The sequence below is a fragment of the Diceros bicornis genome, chromosome 6, assembly GCF_020826845.1.
Source record: "Diceros bicornis minor isolate mBicDic1 chromosome 6, mDicBic1.mat.cur, whole genome shotgun sequence".
NCBI classification, from domain to species: domain Eukaryota; kingdom Metazoa; phylum Chordata; class Mammalia; order Perissodactyla; family Rhinocerotidae; genus Diceros; species Diceros bicornis.
This window is the reverse complement of record NC_080745.1, coordinates 35456688-35482559: the sequence shown is the minus strand read 5'-3', so window position 1 is coordinate 35482559 and position 25872 is coordinate 35456688. Positions and strand designations below refer to the sequence as shown.

Below are 25872 nucleotides of genomic sequence, written 5' to 3'. Positions count from 1 at the left end.
CTTTTGCACAGAGTAGGACGCCTGGCAGATCTCAGATGTCCTCCTGGAACCAAACCTCACAAGACCCAGCTGTGCCAGGAGGACTCTGGGTGTGGCGTGGGGCAGACCTGGCCTAGGAGGAGAGGAGGAGAAAGACATCAACTTGCCTGGAGAGGTGAAACAGCCTGGAACTTTCGGTCAGGGGCCCTCAGAGGACTTCAAAATCACCTGGTTCAGCCCTCCCATTTATATCTGAGGACTCTGGGGCCCAGCAAGAGGGAAGGGACTTGTCTGAGGTCGCCCTCCTCCAGGGCGCCCATCTCCGCCAAGGGCGGCAGTACCTCTCCTGGCTGTCAGGCAGGCAGGGGGCCATATGGTGCTGCCGGCCACTCCTGACTCTCGCCTCAATTCTGCCCCTGACTGGAGCTGCACCTGCGAGAGAATGGCCAGGCCCTGCTTCAGGGGGCCTCTAGCTTTGTCTGCATACAATGTGTCCCCCTGGCAGGGGTGGGGGGCAGAGGGGCCCTTGAGAACAGAATGCCACAGGAGGTGCCCGGTATAGGGGAGATACTAAAACACTGTGTTTTGAATGAGAAAACGAACGAATGAATGTGATAGTCTTAATGATTAAGAGCTGACGTAGGACAGACCTGGGATGCCAGGTGGCCTTGGGCAGGTGACTAACCTCACAGAGACAATAAGCGTACCGGTGTCCTAGTTTGGTGAGGCTTAAGGGAGTCCATGCCCGATGCCTGGCACATGACAAGTGCTTGATGTGTGGTAGCTTCATCATTGTTATCATTATCATGAATATTATTAACAGCAGCAAGCAGCCTTAGAATAGCACCAAGGGCCCTCTTTCCCTTGCAACCTCAGAAACATCCCTCACCTCCTTTAGCATCCCACTAGGAAAAGTCGCATAGAAATGATGAAGAGCTGGGGTCCAGGTGCCAGGCTGCCTGTGTCTAACCTGGAGGGGATTCTCCCGGCCATTGTCACTTGATGGCTGTATCCACATCTGCCCCGTGCTTGGCACAGCCCTGATGTGGTGACAGCCAAATGCCCGGGGTCTGTCAGCCCCTATCCACTCCCAGAGCCCTTGTCATGGTCAGCTAAGCTTCCTCCGGCCATGGCCAGAGGCCACCACAGCTGTCACCTTGGAGGAAGCCTCCTGGAGCTCCAGAGTCTCCTTTGCCCTTGGAGCCTGTAGGGACAGGTCTATGTAGGGGAAGAAAAAAGATTTCCTTGATAGGCTTAGGGTCCCTGGTTGGGTCTGAAAATTAAACTCACAAAGACAGATTAACAGGAGAAAAGAATGTGCATTTATTTAATATAAGTTTTATGTGACACGGGAACATTTGTAGGGAAAGGAAGACCGGAAGAGACAGTTAACCCTGAGTCATTGGTGCTGGGTTTGATGAAGAGTGGGCAGTCATGTAGAAGCATGATGGGTTAAGGAGTGGGAGGTTAAGTGTAGTTAAGTGGGGAACTTAGCAAGGCTGTTATGATTCTTCTCCACGGCGCTTTGTCTTCGGAGATGAGGAGGCTCCTTTCCTCTGGGTATAGGGAGGGCACCTCTCACACGAGGGTTCTACGACCGGGTTCAGGGGAGAAGGGCGGGGGGTAGGTCAGAGTGACCCTCCTGTTTCTGCTGTTTTCTCAAACTCCTTCAGCTTAAAATGTTCCATATGTCAAGGGGCTGTATTTTGGAGCAGCATTTCCTGACCCCCTCCCTCTCTTGCTCAAGTTGCAGGGGAATTCCTTGCCATGACTGTCTTCCATGTCCACATGGCCTCCTTGGGGCTCTAGCCTGTGACTTCATCTGGGACTCAGCTGCGAGCCCTGTAGGCTCCTGGGGAAGTGGAGGGAGGTGGCTACGACTCAAGGACAGCAGGAGACTCACCTTCCCAATCTCCCAGTGGAGAAAGATGGGCAGTGGAGCCTGGTCATGTTCCTAGGAAACAGGCCGGCCTCCATGGGGCAACCTGGCTTCCGTCCCTATCTTGCTGGAAATTACATCCTGGTGGACCTCCAAGCCTTCCATCTGAAATGACCACGCAGGCAGGGGAGGAGGGAAGGGCACATGACCTGGAACTCTGGGGGGAAGGGAGCATTCTGCAGAGACCCTGCTCCCTGCCTCACTTCAGGTGGCTGAGGGCTTAGGGGAAGAGGGAATTGTGGCTGGAGATGAGAGCGTAGGAAAGAGAAGGGGTGGGATCATGGCTGGGGCAGCACCCAGGGACCCAGCTTCCACTGAGTAGAAATCCCCAGGTGTACACCCTGAATCTTTTTCTCATAAAAAATTACACAAGAAATATATGCTCGTTGTTGAAAAAAATCTAAAAACCTGATGAGAAAAAAGTCCATGTTTCTACTTAGCAGTAACCACTGTTAACAATTTGGTTTGCCTTCCAGACATATGCAGATATATGCATGCATGTGCATGTGTAAGAGAGTGTATCTGCGCGCGCGCATGCACACACACACACACACACACACACACACACACAGGATGTGGCTATCCTGCCATGGGTAACTTGCTCTCCTCCTCCATTGCCCCTGCAATATTATAAGAAGAAACTCTTTCCATCCTGAAATATATCAAGCTACATCTCTACTTTTAATGACACATAGTACCCCGTTGTATGGCTAGATGATCATTTATTTAACCTAATCCCCTAGTACTATAAACTTAGATTGTTTCCAAACTTTCGTGTCATAAACAATGATGTAAGGTAAATCTTTTCATGCTTACTTGATTTTCTTAGGAGATATTCCCAGAAGTGAATTGCAGTGAAAAATGTACCCAAACCACATTTTAAAGGCACTTGATATATATTTCCCAATTACCTTCCAGAAAGGTTGTTCAGATTTTAGTCTCTCCAATGGTGTAATAGTACTACAGCTAAAATATTAAAAATGTTGGTTTTCATCATCTTCTCTCAAAACACAGAGGAAGTCTTGGACATCCAAACAGATGACGTTATCAGACTTATTAAATTTGCTGTGTGCGTGGCAAGAATTGGCATTCATAGTGATGTCCCCAGGAGCCTAGCACATTCGAGGGGTCTTCTGAATCATCCATGTCAGCGGATCATCTCACTAGGCGGTCAGCAGGATGTAGGAGGCAGAACCCTGGCTGGGAGGCGGGAGACCCAGGTTCTAGCCCAACTCTGCCTGTCTTCTTGTCTAACCACTAGTGCCTTGCTTTACCTGTCACCTGCCAGATGGGGAAACCACCTCTGGCCTGATCCTTTCATGGAGAAGTTGTGACCATTGAACAGGAGAGTGACCATGAGATACCTTTGTAAGTGTCATCCTGTCCCTGGTATAAAGAATTGGCAAGAAAGTAGGTGTGGTAATAGTAGTGTGGCTTGCATTCCAGATGAATTTCTGAAAGTGAGTGCTTGAGTGTACGGGAATGTATTGCTAAGGTCTATTGAACACAGACTATGTGCCAGGCACTGTGCTACACCCTTCACCTAATATCTCACTAAATCTTTACAAAAACCCTATGAAGTTGGTGCTATTATTATCCCCATTTCATGGATGAAGAAACTGAGGCTCAGAGAGGTTGAGTCACTTGCCTAAAGTCACATAGCTAGCAAAGGGTAGAGACGATTCTCATATAGGCAGCTGAGGAGAGACCACGCAGTTGACAAAACACATACCTGGAGTTCTGAATGCAGTACAGCCTCTGTTACCCAGTAAGTGATGGTGTTTGCAAAAAGAAAAGGGCTTGAAGCTCCTTGTTTTGAAGTCAGAGCCCAGATAATCCACTTGCTGATTAATGTAATGCTCTGGCTGGGAACAATTCTCAGAGGAATGCAGAGGCCGAGGCTCAGAGTAACGAAGTAACTGCAGATGGTCACAGTGAGGGAGACGTGGTCAGGGCACAGCAGTCCTGGCCACTCGATAAAACTGAGGGATCAATCGTTACCTTTTGCAGTGAATGGAGTAGATTCCTGATTGCTAATTTTCTGTAATTTAGAATACAACAAAACATACTTCATATAGAACTTTCCCTGACCCGGGATTGTGGGCAAAACCTTCCCCTCTCTAGGGCTCGGTGATGGACCTAAACGCTTGTTGGGCAATTGTTCCAGCCAAGGGGCACCTCAGATTGTCTCAGGACCTTGAGACCATTGCTATGTGGATGCAGAGCACTAGGGGATGGAGGAGCTGGAGAGCTGAGTGAGTGGACGGGGAGAAGCTAGAGCATGCCATAAATGGACGGCACGTATGTCCAGAGCAGGGCTCGGACTCGAGGCAAAGCTTGTAAATGAGGGTGGGGACCATGGTGAATGAGAGCTTATGCCAGGCGGAACAAGGATCCAGTGTTTCCATAGCTTATGATGTTGCAAGAGAAACCCTAAATCCTGATTTTTAAATGTCAGCAAAAAAATAAATACTCCAAGGTCAAATGAAACCTATCACAGATCTGGGCTTGGTCCCTTAGCCGCATGCTGCCTCTGGTCTGCTGAGCTGGGCAGAGGGGGGCTGGGCTGGACCCTCTCAGAGCTGCCAGCACCAGCACCTTTTCTAGGAGCCCCTCCTCCTCTCCTCCTTTCCTTTCTCTCTAGTCCAGGGTGTGCAGCCCCAGGTCAGGTTACTTTAAAGGGTCAGGACCCTTCATGGAAAGCCCTCCTTTTCCCTTGGCCAGACCAGTTTGGAGGGGGCGCTGCTCGCAGCTCTGGAAAAAGAGGCCGGGAGAGGGTACTGGCCTGCGAGCCAGGGACCTGGGTTCTGGCTGTGTGACTGGGGGGAGTCACATCTCTCTCTTTGCCCCAATTTGTTTTTGATCTCTCCAAGATACTTAGGGCAACAGTATGCTATGCTGATTAGATGCATGCGTTGCCCCTCACTAGCTATGCCAAGTTACTTAACCTCTCTCTGCCTCAGTTTCCTCATGTAAAAAATGGGCTAATAATAATATTTAATCTCATTGTTATGAGAGCTAAATGGGAAATGTGTATAAAATGCTAAGCATTGTGCCCGGGACATCGAAAGCCTCTAACAAATGCTAGTGATTTTTATTACTGGGAACCCCACTTAACGCTATATTTGAATCACAGATTGCCCGACTAGGAAGAAGGGCCTTAGTGAGCTGAGAGATGAACTGAGGCCCGAAGAGAGGAGGGACTTACCCGAGGATAGGCAGCTCACTGGGGACAGGGCCAGGTGTCCACATGGCTGTTCCTCGGCAGAGTTTGGGAAGTGGCCTTGGGATGTGGCAACTAATCAAGGACCCTTCACCCGAGCGCTGTCCATGGTTGGGGCTGGAGGTTGTCCACCTTCCCGCGTGGGCAGCCATATTTGGGGCCCACCCAGAAAAGGTGAACGGATCTGGGAGAGCTGCTAACAGGCACGATTGTTTTTCCCTTCCTGCTGGCAGGAAGAGAGCACCTAAGCAGTCATTACCCTGGGTTAATGATCTCTGATGGCAAACAAAAGTTTAGCTGAATGGAAAAACAGAGCTGGGTGACACCAATTTAATACCGACTCTTACAGTCTAAGCAGCCATAGACCGCAGAGGACAAGCCTGTCAAATTTACTGACTTGGTGCAGCGAGGGGTGTGGAATGCTGCTGGACAAGAGAGCGGGGGAGTGTCTTTTCTAAGATTTAGGTTCCCACTGAATGGTTCTGGAAGGGCCCAAGGAAAGCAGGGGTCAGTTCTGGATTGGGGACTGTTTCTGAGGCAGGATTAGGAGAAACGGGGAATAACTAGGGGCTGGGTGCTGTCATGAGGCAAGGGCAGCTTAGCAATTGAGTTTTCCCAGGAATAAATAAACATAGCAACAGGGCGCTTGCGGGGTCTCATTGGTAAGAAAGCAATAGTCACCAACGAGGGGGTATGACGGCATTATACACCTGCTGAATTACCTTGGGAAAAACAGCGTTTCCTGCTAACTTTGCAGCTGGCTTTGTCTGATTCTGTCCCCCAGCCTGATGAATGGCAGAGCTGCCTTTGTTTCTCTTCAGTCTGAGTTGATTTTCATGCTTTTATTCCCCTTCAGGTTTTTACTCCTTCACGACCAAGTCAGCAAAAATGAAAACATAATTACTATTACAGATTCTCTGTTGCTATTTTAATTTCCTTTTGCAAATTGAAATGGCCCAAAGGAAATAAAAATAGCAAGGAATGGGTCACTAATGTAGAAACTCGGGAAGGGTCTCAACCCAAACCGCATGCTTTAGGAGGATTCACCGAGAGATGCAACAATTTAGGCCAAACTAAATGAAGGCTCCAGGAATAGACATGTGCCTTCTTCCCTGAAAGTGGTACAATGAAAGAAGTTGGGCAAGGAGAAGTCTAAACACCTTACAGGTTCCCCTCAATTTGGTGGAAAAGGGACCGTGGGTTTGGGAGTGCCCAGATGGCGCCATAACACCTGGTTCTTGTCTCCCATTAGGGATGAAGAGCATCTCAGAGCGAGATGGAAGAACTGCTCATACGCACTTGCCCCTCCCCACTGGCGGGAAGAAAGTATGTAAGCAATAATTACCCTACGTTCATCATCTCTGATGGCAAACAAAGGCTTAGCTGGATGGAATTAACAAACTGCTGGTTTGTTTAAGCAAACAAAAACTTGAGACTCTCAAACCAAAACGGCTGGTGGGCTTTCCTTTTGGGGGATCCCCTATAGAACTAGGAAATGTCCAGAAAGGATGGAGAATCCTCATACACAAAACAGGAGTTTTGTTTTTAAAAGCAAAATTACATTGGAATAGACATTTTTCAAAGCAGATACACAAATGGCCAATAAGCACGTGAACAGGTGCTCAGCATCGTGAGCCATCAGGGAAAGGCACATTAAAACCACAACGAGATACCACTTCACACCCGCTGAGGTGGCTGCAGTTTTAAAAAGACAGATAATAACAAATGTTGGCAGGATGTGGAGAAATTCAAACCTTCCTACACTGCTGGTGGGAATGTAAAATGGTGCAGTTGCTTTGGAAAACAGTCTGGCCATCCCTCACAAAGTTAAACATAGAGTTATGATATGATCCTGCAATTCCATTCCTAGGTAGATCCCCCAAAGAATTGAAAATCTGTCCACACAAAAACTTGTACATGAACCTTCATGGCAGCATTATTCACAATAGCCAAAAGGTGGAGACAACCCAAATGTCCATCTGCTGATGAATGGATAAACAAAATGTGGTATCTCCATACAATGGAATATTATTTGGCCATAAAAGGAATGAAATTCGGACACATGCTACAACATGGATGAACCCTGAAAACATTATGCTGAGTGAAAGAAGCCAGTCACAAAAGTACATATTGTACAATTTCGTTTATACGAAAAGGCCAGAATAGGCAAATTCACAGAGACAGAAAATAGTTTAGTAGTTGCATAGGGTGGGGGGTGGGGTGGCTTGGAGGGAAATAGAGAGTGACTGCTAATGGGTCCAGGAGTTTCTTTTTGGAGCGATGAAAATGTTCTGGAATTGATTGTGTTGCACAACTCTGTAAATACTAAAAGCCACTGAATTATACAATTTAAATGGGTGGATTTTATAGTGTGTGAATTAGATCTCAATAAAGCTGTTATAAAAAAAAAGTAATAGGGGAAACAGGGTGTGGATATATGGGAACTCTCTGTGCTAGTTTCACAATTTTTCTGTAAACTTAAAATTGTTCTAAAATTAAACGTTTATTTAAAAAAAAATTACAGATGAAGAGAACAGAGACTCAATTCATTTACTGGCTTCCCAGGACTCAGTCTTCCCCAACCCCTCTGGCCCAGGCAGCTGAAGAGGGAATCAGGGAGAATATAAACCAGTGGCACATCAGTTCTCAAGCCGATACTCAGCGGGGAGGGCGCACACAGGGCCCAGGTAAACAGAGGAGAATCAAGAAGCCACCTTTGTGCAAATAGGAGGCTTGACTAGAAGCGTTCCAGATGCAACGTAAGCAAAAGCAAGAGAAACTGACCTGGTACCCATGCAAAAATTCTATAGGAAAAAAAGAAAAGAGGAAGGAATGAAAGAAGGAAGCAAGGAGAGAGAGGAAGGCTAGCATGCAAAGGGAAGACGAAGTATACATTCTGGAAGAAGACACCCCCAGGAAACAGAAGAAAATATTAGATAAGAAATGTTTTGCATTCTCAAGAAATTAAAGACAACTTGAACTCTTTGAAACAAGAGATCAAAGTTGAGACGAGGGAATAGAATGAGTTGGGAAGGAGGTTGTGGGGACTAAGAAAAGAAACCAATGACAAAAATAACACCACTGCAAGTTAGTTCTTATAGTAGAGTAACATCAAAGGTATAGTTGACATGACAGAAAACGAAGGAAGTGAAATGGAAGACAGATTCGAGAAAAATCACACAGCATGCAGAAGAAATGAACTCAGTGTGCAGTAGCGGTGAACTTTAAGATTACTGTATGAAGCCAAGAGAAGGATATACTTATGAGCTGTTTGACCTTGGACAAACCACTTAAACTCTTCTGAATTATCATCTATAAAATTGTGCTAATAACAATATCTACCACATGGAGTTATTGTAGGGTATACAGAGTCAAGAAGATGGGCTCTGCCCATTCAAGCTGCCAGGTTTGAATCCTGAATCTGCTTCTTATTACTTATATGACCTTGAGCAATTTACTTCTTTTGCAGCTCCTTATCTGTAAAATTGTCATAGCAATAATATTTACCTCATAAGTTCCAGCATGGATTAAACATTTAAGAATTGAAGGATATTTCTTGACATGACTCTATGAATATGTGAGTATTTCAGTTTGTATATATATTTGATATGTAAACAAAGTCATCTTATGCTCAGCAGTGAAAAATGAGAGGCATTCCCATTAAAATACCCATTATCATCATTATTATTTAACAAAATTCTCTGGAAGTATTAGCTAATGCAATCAGACAAGAAAAGTTAAAAAAAATGGTATAAATATTTGAAAGGAGGTGTGGTCTGATTGAGACTTATAAAAGAGGTATGACAAGGGCAAAATTAGATAGCCAGGGCAAGAGGGGAGAGACTTGATCGTTGTGGCTCCAGGGACAGAGCTAAGGTTTGAACAGCCGGGAAAGGTGGCAAGATCTCTGTTACTGCAGTTGTCCAAGCTGCAACTGGACACCATATTGTAGGTGCTACAATGGGGGTTTCCCATCAGCTGGGAAGGGTTCTAGAGGGCTTCTGAGGGACGTCCCAACAGTGGGATTCTCAGGCTTTGGCAGTGAGGGTACAACCTTCCTCTGCCTTTGCTGGAAATGGATCTCTAGCCTTATCTATTTCAGTGGAATCAGGAAGGGCCTGATTGTTGAGCCAGCAACTGGGCAGGGAGCAGCTGACCCCTACGTGTGTCCTTATGTCAAGAGTCCCAGGGGTGGCTTTCTATCTTCAAACTGCAATCTGTTCTAGTCAACATTTCCCAAGGTGTGGTGTATACTCTGGTGGTACAATAAGTGACCTTAGGTCACACATGGAGGAACATTTTAAATTTTAATGCATCTATATTGCTTTTCATGTGTATGAGACAACTTATATAAATAATACATTAAGACCATGATGCCATAAATATTATTTCCTAGGAAAAAACTATATTTATTTAAGTAAAAAACATTAAAAAAGCCAGTTTAAAGAAACATTAAAAAGTAGTACAGGTGGCAAGCAGTTGTAACTAATTCATGATGTGGGTATGAGAATGGTTCAAGTTTGGGAACCAAGGGCTCTTGTCAGTGGCTCTGGAGTCTGATGAGTTTGGATTCTAATTCTGGAGCCTCCACTTACGAGCTATATGAACCTACATTATCCAGGATCCTTTTGCTCACATGTGACATAAAAATCAACTACTTGTGTACACTCATGTTCATAGCAGCCTTATTCACATACCCAAAAGCAGAAATAACTCAAATGTTCATCAAGGGATAAGTGGATAAAGAAAATGTGGTATATACATACAATGGAATATTACTCTGCCTAAAAAAGGAAGGAAATTCTGATACCTACTGCAACATGGATGGATCTTGAGGACACCATGCTAAGCGAAATAAGCCAGCCACAATGAGACAAATATTTTATGATTCCACTTCTATGAGGTACCTAGAACAGTCAAATCCATGGAGACAGGAAGCAGAAAGGTGGTTGCCAGGGGCTGGGAGGAGGAGGAAATTGGGGAGTTATGGTTTAAAGGGTGTAGAGTTTCAGTTTTGCAAGATGAAAAGAGTTCTATGGATGGATGGTGGTGATGATAGCACAACGATATGCGTGTATTTAATATCACTCTACTGTACACTTAAAATGGGTAAGATGCTAAGTTTTATGTTAAAAAATGCATAAAAATAAACTATTAGATTAAGAAGTAATTTTATGGTCTCATATATTGGGGAAGAATGGGGGGAATAAGAGCCAACAGGTATGACTAAATCCAGGGCTTTGCCCCCTAGGAGCAAAGATGACCAATGATGACATCCTCTCAAAGGCCAATATTCCTTCCCCCACACACAAAAAAATCCCAAGAACAGACTGTGATTGGCCCAGCTTGTGTCACGTGCTTATCATTCCCCTGAAGTAGTCACTGTGCCCAGGGATGGGGTGCTCTGGTTGGACATAGCTAGGTTTCATGCTCATCCTGGAAGAAAGGTAGGGGACATCCTGGGCAACCTGAACAATGGCTACCACAGTGGCTAAGGAGACTGGATCTGAAGAAGGACCGAGAGCCATAGGGGAGAAGATTGGAAGGCAAAATCTGTCTTCGTGCTTCCGGCAGAGAGGCAGGGGCAGGGAGAAGAAAAATTCCAGGACCTGGAGCCAGAGAAAACTTGGGAGTGACCAGGAAGTGGCCTGCTGTCCTGACACCAGCAGAAGACACCTTGATGCCCAAATGGGGGCCACGCTGCAGTGCACAGAGAATGCTGCCAAGCAGAGCAGAGAGACTCTGCAAAGCCCAACAGACCTTACGGGTCACAGCCCAGTAACCAGCCTGGCCTCCAACCTGCACAGGATCTGAGGGCACAGATGGCCTAGTGCAGGTGACGAGGAAGGCAGGCCTGACACCACTTGCATTTCCAGGAAGGCCAGCGACAACTCTGACCAGTGCTTTGTGAGATGTCTGGAACCTTCAAATTCCACTCCCTGGCTGTCCTCTTGGGGTTTAGCAATGACTCTCTTAAAACCCAGAAAGAGGATGCAGGCCTGCTGGGGGACTTTGCAGGGGGCCAGGGAGTCAGAGCAAACCCTGCCTTGCTCTGTATCCAAGGGCATGGGGAAGAGAAGCCAGGAGGAGTGGGTGAAGTGGCTGGAAATGAGAAAAGGATCCATTTCTCTCGTCTGGAGATGAATGGGCCTTGGGGTGTGGCCTGCAAGATGGCAGCATAGCAGAGTAGAAAGAGTGCTGACTGAAGAGCCCCACAGCCTTGGGTTTGAATCCACGATTTATTGGCTGTTTGAACCTTGACGTGTTACTTTGTTCTAAGCCTTGGATTTTCCATCTGTAAAATATGGATTACACCTGCCTTACAGGTTGCCACGAACATTGAATGAGGTCAGGTCACCCCACACATCCGTCGCTTGGCCGTCCATATTTTTGTAATATAGCAGTTTTCCATTTGCATATCACAGTGTTTATTTCCACAATGTTTTTATGTGTACATGGTTTGGCTCAGTCCCCTTATCTTTCTTTCTCCTGAGAGACTGCAGGACTACTGAGAAAGTCATCTATCTACCCTCAGAGTATATGGCTAAGAAGCCAGGCCCAGGGAGCCTCGTCTCTGAGCGCAATGACAAGGAGCACAAAGGCCAGGCAGCGGCACGAGCATTTTGCAGGTTGTTGCAAAAGCAAACGCAAGCCAGAGAAAGCAAAATAAGTAAATGAATTTGAGGGATGCGCTAAGCAACTTTGAAGAGATGTGCACTTTGTGGAATAACAAAATTATGAGCATCTGCAGTGGCAAATATTAATCTCATGGCAATATTTCCTGAAAAATTAAAGGTGACGCAGAAGGATTACCCAAAGAACCAGGGTTTTTGTGCCAACACGTATGATTTACTTTGGAAGCAGATATCTTCTAGAATTTTTTACTGTGTGGATTTTAAAAAATTATTCATAATGGAGGAGAGTATACTATTACAACCACAATTGCCAAGGGGCAAAGACCTTGTTCCATGAACAGACCTTCTGTTCAGCTCAGCCCCTTGACGAGGCTGGACAGGCCAGGTGGGGCCGGAGAGTTTGAGAACAGAGGCTGGAGGAAGGTGAACAGCTGCATCAATAAAAATTAAATAAACGTGGCAAGAAATTCTGACACACGCTACCACATGGATGAGCCTTGAGGACATTAAGTGAAATAAGCCAGACACAAAAGGACAAACATGTGTGATTGTAAGATTCCACTTACATAACGTATCTAGAGTAGTCTGATTCATAGAGACAGAAAGTAGTGGTGGTGCCAGGGACAGGGGAGGGGGACGGGGAGTTATTAATGAGCACAGAGTTTCAGTTTTACAAGATGAAAAGAGTCCTGTGGATGGATGGTGGTGATGGTTGCACAACAGCGTGAATGTACTTAACACCACTGAACTTTAATTGAACTACAATTAAAAATGGTTAAAATGGTAAGTTTTATGTGTATCTTACCACAATAAAAAAAATGGAAAAAAATAAAATAAATGTGGGCTTCCTGGGGGCAAACTAGTGCCAGGGGTGGGGACAGGGGAGGAGAAAGCCAGCGGGATGGCAAGGGGCATAGTTGTTATATGAGAAGCTGCCGCCAGAGAAACATCCCCAGTGGGAGATTTGCCAAGGACTTTTAAAGACAAGGCAATTTCATATGGACCGTGAAGGTGTTTGCCTGATTCAGAGCAAATCCCCACTCTGATTATGACTGAAGCCTACTGCACAGAAAATTTTGTGTGAATGGGGTATTTGGGAAACCCTGGAGGGACTAAAGCCATCTGAATTGCTGTGAGGTGGAGCAGTCTGCAGGTAAAGAATGGAGCCACAATCCAGGGACTGAACTCAGCAGAAAGGGGCACTCAGAGGCATAGGTGACCACGGCGTTGTGAAACCTCAATGCCTCCCTCCCTTCACGTCTCTAGGGAATTTGCAGAAATCTCAAGGAAGACATTGAACTCCCCGAATTGTCAAGGCCATCTTCTCTAGATCTTAAAGGATAGAGACACCCCAGCTGCATCTGGGTCACATTATATAATGCCCCTCTCCTCCTTGATCTTGACAACCACTATTTTGCTAACCCTTATGCTTTTCAGGAATGTAACCACAACTTTTGGTGAGGGTTGCGGTTTGTAAGGCAGTGGAGTACAGTGGATAAGAGCAGGGATTCCAGAGCCATGCACGTTGGGTTTGGATCCAGACTCTGCCACTTCCTGTGTGGCCTTGGACAAGCTATTTCACCATTCTGAGCCTCAGTTTATCCATCTATAGAATGAGAGTGACAATATTAATACTCTACCTCATAGAGCTTTTGGGAGAATCAAATATAGTACCGCATATGAAGCACGTAGAACAATTCACGCAGTGTTCATCATTAGCTATTACTCAAGTCCCTGCCTCAGTGCCTGGTAGGAACTCAATTACCGTATTGAAGGTTATTCTAAGGACCACTGCTCTAACCTACTCAGAGCCCTGTGTGTCTTGGGTCAAGGAGGGGCCGCCCCAACCACCATCTGCCCTTCAGTTCCCTGAACAGAAAAGAACCAGGGAGGCCCACGTGGACGGCGGCATTTGGGCTTTCTCCAAGGGAACGGGGATGGTTCGGTGTAGCTCGTCCCCTCTCCTGGAATAAAGGACCGGAGCACAGACCTACTACTGAGGGGAGAGTGGAAGCGTCCTCTTAAAGGGAAGACAGCATTTTAATAGGCTCCATGTGATAGGAAAGCAGGTATTGCTGTTGAGGTGGAAGGTGCGCAAACAACCCCGAGCCTGGGCCTCGAGGAAGACGGGTGAAGCGGCAGGCAGTCCTCAGCACTCGGCCCTTGGCTTTGCCGGTTTCTCTTCTGTGTTCTGGCTGGAATACATCCGGAGGACTTGGGCTTTCCCAATGTACTCTGGGGACAGGGGAGACACAGCAGGCAGGAGAGGATGAGGGGGGCCGGGCCGCTCCCCCGAGAGCGAGCAGACTCCTTCTCCCCTCGCGGCCCCGGGCGGATGTGCGAGCGCAGAGGGAGGTGTGGGAGAGCCTGCGTCAAGCCAGCTTCCTCTCTGGGCTCTGCTGGGGGCTGGGGAGGAGCTGAGCCCTTCTCTGAGCCTCACCACCACCCTCTTCCTTCTACGTGCAGGGAACAAATATCTGTGACGTGCCTACTCCATGCCAGAGGCCCTGCCCACCACTCAGGACCCTTTACAGTCTAGTGGGGAGAAGAATGGAGGTACAGATGTCTATCCTCTTCTGTCCCCTCCAACTGTCCCCCTCACCCTGGTCTAAGGCACCAGGATGACTGCAGCGGCCTTCTGCCTGGTCTCCCTTATCCGCTTGTGCCCCCACAGTCCATTCTCTGCACAGCAGCCAGAGGGGTGCCTCCCCCACCCTGCTTGTAACCCTCCAGTGCACCCCCATGCCCTCTGCATGAGACCATATGCCTGCTTTCCCATGGGCTGGCCCTGTCCACCTGTCTCATTGCATTTCACCACTGTCCCCACCCTCAAGGGCCCGGCCACCCTGGCCTGCTTGCCCTTTCACCAACATGCCAGGAGCTGGGAGCCCTGCTTGTAGGCTCTCCCTCGACCTGTGTAGGGCTGGGTCCTTCCTGTCTTTCAGCTCAAGGAGCCCTCTCCCCAACCTGCCAGTCCTTCTTACTGTCTATCATGTCACCCTGCTTTATTTTCCCTACTGCACCTATCCCCTAGATGTTTTTATTTGTCACCTGCACTCCTCCTCCCTAGGATGGAAGCTCCACGGCAGCAGAAGCTTATCTCAGTTCTTCCCCAGTGATTCCCAGAGCCTAGCACACAGGTGCTAAATAAGTCTGTGCTGAATGAATGAGTGAATGAACGAATGGATGGATGAATGGATGAAATGAACAGCTTCCTTGGGCAGGGACTCATCTCCAGGATGCCTTGAATCCCCTGAGGAATCCAGCCAGGCTGGGCCTCAGTGACTCCCATGAGTGACCTGCCGCATGGACTCTTACCTGGTTTTTCGCTTTTTGGTAGAGGTGGTGTCTTCGTCTTCGGGGACTGGCTATAACCAACACAGAGGAGAGGCTGGGAAGGTCAGGCTGGAGCCACCGCAGCAGAGGGACGGGGTGGGCGGGGAAGTGAGGCAGGTGCTCCAGGAAGAGGCAGGAGCGGCCCTTCCCAGAGAGCTGGAGAGCCAGCAGGAGTCTGTCCCTGGCTGGCACCACCCCAGGCAGGACCCAACCACCGTGACTCCATTGCTTGCTGTGGCCACAAGGAAGCAAGGCCCTCCTGTCCCAGGAGCTGCAAGGGAGGCCCCTGCTTCCTCGGAGACAAGAAGCCTTCCAGTGTGAGTGGAGAAGACAAGAACCCCTGCTTGCCTGATGAATTACTTACAAGCATGAATAATGCTTTTATGTCTTGTGTCGGCTTTACACTTCAGCAAGCCTTTTTATGCGCCTGATATGATTTTTCCTCCCTACAGCTCTGGGAGAGGGGGTTTTGAGAAGGTGAAACTGAGGCTCACAGATGGACGGTGGCTTGCCCAAGATCACAGTGAAGCCTGCCTTCCTCCTGTGCCTCTCTTGGTCTCTCAAAGTGGAAAAGAAATCCAAGTCCAGGGCCAGAGCAAGACCCATGCCTTCAACAAATCTAAGCAAACACAAGCACCCGCCCCTTCTCACCAAGCCCGCCCACGCTCCAGCACCCCCAAACTTCACGTTCCCTAAGACATGCGCATTCCTGACTTCCAGTCCTGACCTTCCCCACCCTCTCCTTTGCTCGTTCAAATCCTATCCATCCCAGCAGCATTCCCCGAGCTCTATCAGAAATACTCGGGTGATTGTTAAAAATACACATCCCCTGGGATCACGCCGACCTGCGGTGTTAGAATCTCTAGGAGTCTGCATTTTTAACAAGCTCCCTGGTGAATCTGAGCACTGCTGGGCTTGGAGTCTGAATCCCAGCTCTTCTGCTGACCAGCCAGGTGACTTTGGGGGTCATTCAACTGTTCCTGAGCCTCAGTATTCTCTTCTGTAAAATGGAGGCAATACTGCCTCCATGGGTGGTCTTAAAACCCCCTGTGACTCAGGCAAACACGTGGGCACTCAACATCGCAGGTTCCATTGCTGACAGTCAGGCCCTGCTCACCGCTTTGTGAGGCCAGCCCTCATCTTCCCTTTCCCCAGCTCGTCAGGAATCTCTTTCTCTCCAGCCATCCAGGGCACTTAACACCCGCATGAAGGTACTTCCGCCTGCTCGTGTTAGCGTTCCTTCTCTACAGTGTCTTCCCAAAGACCAAGAGCTTCTGGAAGCCTACACATGGCTTATCCAGCCCTGTCTTTACAACTGACACAGATCACCCCCTCAGGGATCCCTCACAGCTGGCAGCAGAGTCGGGTCTGGCAGTGGGCCTTCCAGCAGCACGGGTGGAACTGGAGATTCTCTGGGGAGGGTCTCTGGGCCTTCATCCAGGATGGGCTCAGTCAGCCCAGGCTCTGGCCAGCCTCAGGCTCCCTTCTCTGGACCCCACTGGCCTCACCTGGGAGGACAGGTGGCTGAACATGAAAAAGCCGTTCTGGGAACACAGGGGCAGGTGAGGGGCACAAAGCACACCTGTAGGCTGGCTGTTGCTTCTCTTGAGGTGGTTCTTGGACTTCCTGGAGCTGGTTCAGCAGTTTTTCTGCAGGGATGGAGACTAGGGGCTGGGGAAGGAGCTGAGCCACCGCTGTCTGCAGGAGCCCGAGTGCGAGGTCTTTCTCTGTAAGCACAGTGAGGGGCAGAGTCCTCAGTCCTAGATGGGACAGGCAGGGAACAGGGCCTCCAGCTCTTCTGCCCAACCCCCACCCAGGGCAGCTTTCTCTAACCGTCCCACACTCTGCCCACAGGTCCCCGTGGGGAGGTGCCCTCTGCTCTCCTGGCCCAGCCTTCACACCTCCCTCCTGTGTAGCTGGTTCTTGGCCCACCTGCCCACCACACTCCCTGGCCCTCTCTGGGAAGCCTGCTGGGGACCTGCCCTCCTCCCCGTCCACTCTCCCGTCCAGGAAGCCTTCTCCAATCATCTCTCTGGTTCCCATCACTCCTCACCCTCCCACTTAAATACACCCTCTGCCCACTGTCCCAGTGTGTGTGTGTATGTCCATGCGTGTGTTCATGTGCATATATGTGTGTGTTCTTATGTGCATGTATTTGCATCTGTGTGTGTGTGTGTTGTGTGTGTGTGTGTGTGTGTGTGTTTTCCACAGTGGTGGGTGAGGGGCTGTGTCTGCTAAGTACAGTCTTTGGACTTCCCCCTCCCAGGTGCTGAGGCCTGTGGTCAGCGTGGAGGAGGGGTCCCCTCCAAGGAGCGGGGGCCTCCTGTTGAGGAATATGGAGGAGGGAGAAGTGACAGTGTCCAGATGGAAAAGGTTAATTTGGGGCTCCAAAAAGGAGAAGAGGTGCAGGTGGAAGGCCCTGGGGTGGCAGCTGAGTGACATCCAAGCCCTGCAGAACCGAGGACAAGGCCCTTGGCAGCCTCCACTCAGAGAAGGACCCGGGCACCGGGCAGTGTCCTCACCCTTGGGGGGAGCGGAGAGTAGCCAGAACTGGATAGCACTCAGGGAGTCTGTTTGCAGGATCTGACAAAGGAGCTCCAGGATCTGCGGGCAGGAGGAGAGGCCTGGGTCAGCGTGCCTGGACTGCACGTTCCAGCCAGCAGCACAAGCCCTTCCCCCACAAAGTGGCTCCCAGAGCCACATGCTTGGCTAACCTGGTCCCCACGAGGGTCCCTGCCTCCCCTCTGCATGGACTTTGCACTTTACAGAGGGCTTTGTCTCCTGACAGCTCTGGAGGGAGATTCTTAACCTCCTCACTGGGTGGACGAGGAATCCGAGGACTCGAGAGAGGAGGACACCTAGCAGGGGGATTGTGGCAGAAGTAAGCCCTGGAATCAGATGTGTGGACTCCTCATCCCTGGACCATGCTGGGCTAGCTGTACCCCAAAGTCCCTCACTGGGAGCGCCAAGTCAGAACTGGCCCATCAGCTCCTCAGAGACGCACCAGGTCCCGAATGCCTAGGTCATTGGCGTGGGGATCTCAGGGACCCCACAGACCTCCCCACTCTGAAGTTCCCAAGTTCAGAGTCTGGAGATGTCAGTAAGAGGTGGGGCGATCCCAGTGGGAGGCCTGAGGGTCAGGGCTCGCTGGTTGTGCAAACTGCTCAGCTTGGGGCTCCTTGCTGCCGAGCAGCTTACACACTTTGCTCCCGGCCACATTCTCAGCCTTTGGCCTCTTTGCTGCTTCAGGGCCCTTTTCCCTCTGTGTTCTCCAGTCAAGCATCACCAGGAAAGGATCCAGCTCTGTCTGGGATGGGCTATGGGGGCTCCCCAGGCCGCAGTGCTGATGGAGGCTGTGGCTATGGTGAGCTGGGGTTGGGGCCCGCGGTGGGAGGTGGAGCCCTTGGAGTCCTAGGAAATTGGGGTCTCCTCAGTACTTGGTGCTCAGTCTTCCTAGGACCCGATGGGTCTGCCTCATCCTTGGTGGGGGGGAACTGGGCTGGGCCTCTCTCCAGGCCTATGCCTATCAGGGTGCCCACCCTCATCCCCACATACCCACCTGCTGCAGAGACCCCTGCCCACAACTCCGATCTGCCCTGGAGCCCTTCTCCATTCTCCGCATCCAACTTACCTGCCCTGTGCCCCCTCCCCACAGGACCTGAGAACCTAATTCCAGGCAAGGAGAGGCTGCCCTGTAGCGGAGAGAGCACTGTGTTCTAGTCCCAGCTTTGCTGCTCCCTTTCTGGGGGCCTGGGCCACAGAATGTCACCTGGCAGGGCCTCAGCCTCCCCACCTGTGGAATGGGGATCCCGGGCCCTGTCTGCTCTATCCACTTCACTGGACTGTTATAAGGCTCCAAAGGGATTGCATGCTTGGAAGCGCTGGTCACAGGCCAGGGGTCAAGATGCTGGCTCATGGTCTGGCCTTCCCTGGAGAATATGTGTGCACTTTAACAGCAATTTTCATCGCCTTAACCCACCAGAATGAGTCATGGACTCATCTCAGGCCTGAATGGGGAAACCTGAACATGGAGGAGGTGGGCTTCGTGCTCTGCTGTAGTGCAGACTGGACCGCTCTTGCAGTGCAGGGAGACCAGGCTGGGACCAGCCTGCAGGCTGCTAGCTGCAGCATCCCGGGACGTGGTCTGAGGGTACACTAGGCAGGACCTTCGTCTCCACGCTTCTCATTCCACCACTGCAGCTCCCTTCATTAACTTGTCAAGGGCCAGCTGGAACGTGTTCATGCTCCCAGTTTGGCTAGATCATGGAACTAAGGCCCCAAGAGGGGAAGGGACTTAACAGAGAGGGACAGGCTTATACGGAAATGTCGAGGCAGCAGGGGCCTGGAATCCAGGCTCCTGACACCCAATCCTGGGGTTTTCATGTCTTACAGTCTTAGGTGAATGCTCCCTGGGAGAGGCCACACTTTAAGGCAGTTGGTAAGAGTCCTTGTTGGGATTGCTATGAGCCTAGGAGCAGGTATTACCATGTTCTCTGCCCTTAGTCTAGGGCCTCTGTAGGGCCTGCAGCCCCCAGCCTTCCTAGGGCCTCACCAGCAGCTCCTGATCCTGCAGCACAAAGGTCTGGACTCCTCCATCTCTGCTGGAAGGGTTGTCCTGCCGGCCCTGGCGGGAGTGGCGGCGGCTGACAGCTAGGGTGGCAGCGGGGATAAGCCTACCGGTCTCAGCCGAGTACTTTGCCCCCTGCTCCCGCTGAGGCTCCTCCTTCTGCCGGGAAAAAAGTGACCAGAGACTCCAGACAGTGAGAGATGGAAAGGGAGAGAGAGAGGAGAAGGCAGGGGGAAGAGAAGGGAAGGGAAGGGAAGGGAAGGGAAGGGAAGGGGGGGACGGGAGGGGAAGGGAGGGGAGAGGGGAGGGGAAGAGAGGAGAGAGAAGAAAAGGGAAGAAAAGAGAAAGGAAGGGAAGGGAAAGGAAGAGAAGAGGAGGGGGAGGGAAGGGAGGGGAGGGGAAGGGGAAAAGAGAGGAGAGGAGGCCAGGTCACATCCTCAGAGCACCCACCACCTCCACTCCTGGAATCCCAGCATCACAGTGTTGCAGGGACGGGTAATATTGACCAGGCCAGCCCCACTCTGTCCTAGACCCCTCCTACCCAGTGGGGAGCCCTTCAATTATAGCCAAAGATCTTCCTCCTGGGACTTCGTAGAACCCTGGCTGCCCCTGGTAGTCCTTGGGTGATCCTTGTGCTTCCTCCTGGGCAGGCCCACTGGTGCCTCTGCCCCCAGCCCATCAGAGATTTGAGAACAGTATCCTACGCCAAGGCTCCCACCGGCTACCTTAATTTCTAGCTCACCTGTCCCCATGTTCCTTTCTTTGCCCGGGGAAACTCTCCCGAGCCAGGCCTGTGGGCACAACCCCTGGGGCCTCTTGCCCCTGCAACTCCGGTTAAGACTGATGGTGTCTTTCTCCCCATTTTAAAGGTAAGAAAACTGAGACCTAGACAGCTTAGCTGAGTTGCCCTGAGTGAATTAGCTGCAGAGCAGTGACGAGAACTCTGCTGCCCAAGGCAAGGGCAGGACCAGACTCAGCTACGAACAGCCAAGCCTGTCTTAGGACCAATTCCAACCACCTTCAAGCTGCCTCTCACTTGTCTTTACTGGTTTATTGGCCAATAGCACCCATGAGGCCACCCCCATCCTGTTTGAAAGCCTTCAATGATTCTCTGCTGCTTATGACACTAGACACTACACTAAGTTCAGAAATGAAGAACAAGCTGGTCTTGCCCGCATTCAAAGTCGGCCTCACCTTCTCACTCACTGCTGCCCACTTATCCCGGGTACTTCAGCCCCCTGGTCTCTAAAGATGTCTGACTTCTGAGAGTTTGTGCTGTGTGCCTCCACTAGGAATGCCTCCCCCGGGCACTTCTAAACTATGAACCTTCTTGGATTTCTCCACCTCGGTGCGGTCTCTCCTCTGAGCCACCACTGTGACCCTCACCCTTCGGTTGTGTTCGTCGGCCCCTCCTCCCCAGTGTCAACAGTAGCACCTTGCATGAACCTGCTCTACTGCCCGTTAAGTTGAACCCACTGGGGAGGGATTTCCTTACAAAGGGTTGGATCCGTTTCCTCTCTTCCCAGACAGCTCCTTTGTTCTGCACCCACCTCTTTGTTCTTCAGTTCGTTCTCCTTGGTGAAGATGGCCACCCGGGAAGCCAGGTCCTTCAACTCCTTCTTCCAGGCCTCTGGGAGGAGGAGATAAGATCCTGCCAACTGATGCCTGGGACCCTCCTCCTTGCCCTCCCTGTGGCTCCGGGGTTTGGGAGGGCTGTGTGTGGAAGAGCCTCCTCTCCTCCCAGGCTTCCTCGCATCTTAAAAGGAAAGGGGGAGGCAGTGCCCTTGGGGTAAGAATCAGGAATCACACCACTGGTGGGGGCGGGGTGGCTACTGGAGGGGGCTGATGTTGGTGTCCTAAACTGTGGCTTTACTGGGAGATGCTGGAGAGCATTTGGCTGCGTGCCAAGATGCATGTGGCTTAATCTAGCCTTGCCTCTTTTAGGAACCTGAGACTGGGATTGAGATTCAGTAGATAAGCTACACCAGGTCCTGAAGTATTGAACTGCTCTTGGAGGGGTTGGTATGGAGCACTGCAGCAAGGCTTCCAGACCTCTCTGTCCTGCACCTGTCCCAGCCTCCTCCCCAGGATCTGCCGCCCTGCCTCCACCCCACCATAAGGGAAGGGGAAGGCTTGGCAGAGCAGAGGTCTCTGGAACACTGCTCCAGCACTGTCTCTGGCTGATTGTTCTGACAGGCTGGACCCTGAGCATACCAGTGACTAAATATTGCAAATATCGTTCCTGTCTGTAGCTGTAAGTCACGTGACTGCTGCCCAAATCTGCTTGTCCTCTGCCTGTTATAACTTCTCCAACACCTCAAATCCAAGCAGGGGCACATTTCTGAGGATGTGGGTGGGTGGGGATAATGCAGCTGTCTGAGGAAATGAGGAAAAAATGGGGTACCCCACTGGACACCCCCAACCTAAGAGCAATGGCCCTTTCCTTCCCAGGTACCTGCCCAAGTGGGGCAGCCCGTGGGGGGAGGTGTAACTCCAAGGTAGAAGGGCTGTGGCCCAAGTACCCACCAGAAGAAAGCCGAGGGTCCCGATTGGACTGTGGGTCTCCGATAGGGAGAGAGACGGTGGGCATCCCCATCAGATAGCGGGATAAGAATGTGGCTTGAGGTAGGGGGGCCAGAGAGAACTCGTCCCTGACGACACAGACAGGCTTGCCGGTGAGATCTGTGAAGGGTTAGAGGCTGTGGGAAGGGAGGCCTGGGTGGACCCCAAGAACTCTGTGAGGCCAGGAGGAGGCTAGTGGGCAGGGAGAGCACTGGCCCCACTTCTGCTGATACCTACAGCCCACGGATCATTGGAGCTGGGAGGGCCTCTGCCACCACCACGACCTTACCCACAGGGACACCTAGAATGGACATCACAAGGGACGTGCTCAGGGTCACACAGTGAGGCAGGCAGAGATGAGACAAGAACCCAGGCTTCCTGGGACCCGAGTCCTGAGGTCCTTTCGGTTTTCTATGACAGAGCAACCAACTGCAGATGTGAGCACACAGAGGTAGGCATGTGGAGGGGGGCCTTAAGCCACAGTCTGTGAGGAGATTTAGCCAGACCCTCTGGATAAAACTTCCTGCCATCTGTCAGCCTGTGCAGGGCTGAGTGCACGGCAGCCGGGAGTTGGTGGCAAGCAGTTTACATGCAAGGACCCTTCCAACCAAGGTCTGTGTGCTATTCTAATATCATTAGATAGTTAAGCTCTGAGGAGCCGCATGGTTAGGACTCAGCACGGTTGCTCACGCTGTCCTTCCTGATGCACTTTCCTGAGGTGCCAGGACCCCTCCCTGAACTCCAGACCCAGCTGCCCACTCTGCACCTCCAGCTGGATGTCTAAAAGGCATCTTGCATTTCGCATCTCTCATGTCCCAGACCAAACTCCTAACTCCTCCCCCACTCTCCACTAACCCCTTCTGCCACCTTCTTTGTCTCGGCCAGTGCAACTCCGGTTTTCCAGTTGCTCAGCCTTGACTCCTCTCTTCCCCTCACACTCCATTTCTAATCCATCGGCAAATCCTGCTGGCTTTCCCTTCTGTATATTGCTAGAGCAAGGCCACTAACTTCTCCACTGCTACCTTCCTGGTCCGAGCCACCACCCAGACAGAAGCCAATAGATCACTTCTGACACTTCTTTGCTCTCAACCTTCCAGTGGCTCCCATCTGACTCAGCGAGACGCCTTCATGTTGACTACAGTGACCTCCAGGGCCCACATGATCTGGGACCCCACTGCCTTTCTGATACATCTCCTTTCTCACCCTCCTCACTCTGCTCCAGCCACACTGGCTACCTTGCTGTTCCTCCAGCAGGGCCAGGATGCTGCCTCAGGGTCTTTGTACTTGCTGTGCTCTCTGCCTGGGACATCCTTTCCCCTGATAGCCGCATGGTTCACACCCTCTCTTCCTACCACCTCTGACACTTTATCTGTTTCCTATCTTTCCCCACCAGAGAGTCGGCTCCACGAGGGCAGGGACTGCCTGTCTTGGTCATTGGCATATCCTCAAGGTCTAAAAACGTATCTTACCCATAGTTCACACTCAGTAGATATTTGATGGATGAGTGGCTGAGTGGATGAAATGGCCTGAGTCAGAGAACAGAGCACAGCTCTAGGGCAGAATGTTCATCCCTTTTTCTGATTTGTAAAATGGGAGATTGGGCAATGAGAGAAATCCTGTAGGGATGTGCAGCCTGCCCTTGGAGGCTGCTCCCCAAGTCGAGTCTTGGCTTGGCCAAGTGCTTGCAAGTGACCAAGCAGCTCTGTGACCCTGGCCAAGTCCCCATCCTCTCTGGACCTCAGCCTAGAAGTAGAGGCTGGGTCCTCCCTTTCCAATTTTCCAGACCCCCCTCCACCACTGCCAGGGAGGCGCTGGCCTCCCCTGCCCTACCTTGGATGTGGGTCACGTGCTGGGGGTGGGGGTGGTGTCTGGAGAAGAAGGAGTGGTGGCTGAGGCGGCCAAAGTGGTAGGCGCCAGGGGTTTGGGGCTTGGGGGTCTTCAGTGCCTCCCGGATCAGCTCAAAATCCACGATCCCTGGGATCATCGGTTCTTTCTGTGGCCCGCTGTCCCCGTGGCTCCTTGGCCTGTGCCCTGACTTCTTCTCAGGCTTCAGCTCAGCCCTTGGCCTGAAGGAGAGGGTCAAGGAGAAGCTTATGGAGCCTTCTGGCAGGGGTGCCCAGCTTAGCTCAGAGCTCAGCGCTTGTGATAGAGTCCATTCCTGAGACTCTGAAATCTGGTTTCCAGGATTTCACCACCACCCCCATGACACCCAAAGCTGGGCCTCCCCCAGGGTCTTTTCCCATTGGTGCAATCTAGTCCCAGGAGTCTTCTGTCTTTCTGAGGTGCCTTAGCAGGGAGCTGGGATCCATTTGAGAGAACTCAGATGGAATCAAACTGTCTCTAAAGCCAGAAAGAGAAGCCATGGACCCACCTACACATCCAAATACCTGACTTGGAGCAAAGGCACATTATATACACCTCTAGGGCCGGGGGCTAACCCAAGCAAGGGCCTCTCCCCAAGCCAAACTGTTGGCAGCTCAGGAGAAGCCAGCTATCAGCTGTTACCCTCCCCCTAATGCCCTCAGGAGCAGTTTTGGCCCAGAGTCAGCATCCAAGTCCTTTTCCCATGGGGGCCCCTCCCAGGAGATGTAGAGCTGATGGGGCAGCTATCAGGGCTGCAACGCTGCAGGGAAGCTTCAAGCTTTGCTTCGCTTTGCTGGAGACAAGCCGTCTCAGGTTCTCTGTCCTCTGCCCTGCACCCCTTCCCTCTCCTGAGGACTCTGTGCCTCTGCCCCTGGAGGAAGAGGTTGAGGTCGGTCCAGCAAGGATCTGAAGGTGGTCTACTCTCTGCCTGAGGCTTAGTGGGACCACCTGCCTGCTCGCTGTCTGCATTCCCTTCTCCTGGCGGCCCTGGCTGAAGGGAGTCCTAGAGTATAGATGGACTTTGGATGTGCTAAGCAAGGCGTTCTGCCCTGGGACCCTCTGAGGATTTCGCTGACCAGGCCCCTGAGTTTCCTGTTCTGTCTTTGACTCATCTCTAAGTGATCTGGGACTTGAAGAAATTAAAGCAAACTTTCTCTGAAAGTCACAGTTAGCCGGCCTCCCCTGTCCCCAACTAACAGAAGAAGTCATCCTTTGAAAACCCCTGGAATTTCTGTGCTTAATGTTCCTGCCCATGCCACCAGGGAGGGGCCCAGCCTGTGACCTGTGCTAACGCAGGCCTGAGAACCCATTGCAGGCCTGACTGACAGCAGCAGAAGGTGAGCAAGTACTGCCTCTCTTGGATTCCACCCCCACACCATCCTCCCTGCCCCACCCTCACCTCCTCCTCGGTCAGCAGGGTAGGCACTGGGGCCTTACCTCATCAGTGGATCGTCAGCCAGTTGGGTCCTCACCTCCATAGCCATTGTAGGGTTTCTAATGGAATAAAGGCCAGTACACTTAATACTAGTGTTGAAGATGGAAAACAGGAACTCTCGTAGGCTGGCAGTGGGAGTATAAACGGGAACAAACACTTTGGGGGAAGAAAATTGGCAATATCTTGTCAAATTGAACATATGCGTGCCGTATGATCCAGCAATTCCTCTCCCAGATATATACCCAAGACAGACTCTTTCAGATGTGCAACTGGGGCTGTGTGTAAGACAAACAAACTCACATTGTTCAAATTAGCAAAAACCTAGTGACAACC

At 50.9% G+C, this 25872-nt stretch overlaps 1 protein-coding gene across 1 annotated transcript; it reads right to left on the bottom strand.

Annotated features, from left to right (window-relative positions):
* Window positions 1–12621: 12621 nt before the first annotated feature.
* Window positions 12622–25588, bottom strand: TBATA (thymus, brain and testes associated). Its single transcript, XM_058542661.1, has 9 exons — window positions 25542–25588; window positions 24072–24307; window positions 22206–22361; window positions 21230–21309; window positions 19665–19838; window positions 17635–17716; window positions 16695–16839; window positions 15095–15144; window positions 12622–14011 (listed from the first exon to the last, which is right to left on the bottom strand). Exons 1-9 carry the CDS (start codon window positions 25586–25588, stop codon window positions 13926–13928), a joined length of 1056 nt encoding a protein of 351 aa, XP_058398644.1. The 3' UTR covers window positions 12622–13925.
* Between the last annotated feature and the right edge of the window lie 284 nt (window positions 25589–25872).